Source organism: Eurytemora carolleeae, unplaced genomic scaffold (genome assembly GCF_000591075.1).
Source record: "Eurytemora carolleeae unplaced genomic scaffold, Eaff_2.0 scaffold18, whole genome shotgun sequence".
In the NCBI taxonomy this organism is placed as follows: Eukaryota; Metazoa; Arthropoda; class Copepoda; order Calanoida; family Temoridae; genus Eurytemora; species Eurytemora carolleeae.
This window is the reverse complement of record NW_019396537.1, coordinates 408503-409422: the sequence shown is the minus strand read 5'-3', so window position 1 is coordinate 409422 and position 920 is coordinate 408503. Positions and strand designations below refer to the sequence as shown.

The following is a 920-nucleotide window of genomic DNA, read 5'->3' as shown; positions in this document are numbered from 1 at the left end:
AAATTGTCATAACCTAACCTAACCCTAAAATAATAAAAGAATAAATAATAATAATTTTGCTGAAAAATGAGTGGTCATGTACAAAATTGAAAGGAGGGGGGCGGGGGGAGGGGAGGGGGTCCACAAATCGTAAAATAGGACGGACCCTTTCGAGTATCTAGTTGTACGATGAAAAGCAGTCCAAAAATAAAAACGTTACCTCATATTGTTCGACAGATAAAGGAATCACTATGCGGAACTCGATTACTCTCATATTTCTGAAAGGTAGGATGAAATATAATTCAGATTTTCAGAAAACGTAACAATGATTCTAGGAGAGCAACAATTGTTTTCTATTATTAAGGGATTAGCTGTAGATAGTTTGAATTTGTTTACAATGAGTTTGGCGCCTCGCATGTTCGTTCATATAGCAATCCGCGTGGCCGCAGCAGGCTTTGCTCTTTAATATTACTAGAAGTCTGCAACGCACGCAACACATTTTTGCACAAGTTACAACTCTGGCAAAGGACAGAAATGCGCAATTGCCGGTACAAAAAAGAGATATTGAGTCATTATTTTGGAAGTCGCATTAACGGGACTTTGAACTATCCAAACTATAAAGATTTCACAAGTAATTTATATTTTTAATTTCACATCGAAATTTTTGAATGCGTCTTTCAAATAATAATAATTTATTTAAAACTTTTTTAAGTGGGTGCCAAATCATCCGAGCTACATCTCTTGGCTGGCTGGGTACTATAGTACGTTTAGGACATTCTTGTTAAAGTTGATCGACATAAATTGCATAAAGATTGTAAGAACAATTGCACGTTCCCCGTTTATGGGGGGACTATGGGGGCTCAGCCCCCCCCCCTGGAAAAGTGGAGGCTTTGATTTTCAGGGGGGTTTCAGCCCCCAACGGTGGCTGAGCCCCCCCCCCC

At 39.3% G+C, this 920-nt stretch overlaps 1 protein-coding gene across 2 annotated transcripts in view; it reads right to left on the bottom strand.

Moving 5' to 3' along the window:
- The window catches only part of LOC111705064 (phosphatidylinositol transfer protein beta isoform), a 13766-nt gene extending 13488 nt beyond the window's left edge, over positions 1–278 (bottom strand). Inside the window, exon 1 of one of the 2 annotated variants that reach the window (XM_023477498.1) lies at positions 200–278. In XM_023477498.1, coding sequence (XP_023333266.1) covers positions 200–253 — 54 coding nt within the window. In that variant the 5' untranslated portion in view covers positions 254–278. The remainder of the gene's footprint in view (positions 1–199) is intronic. The other variant, XM_023477499.1, reaches the window with a different exon arrangement.
- Positions 279–920: the final 642 nt, after the last annotated feature.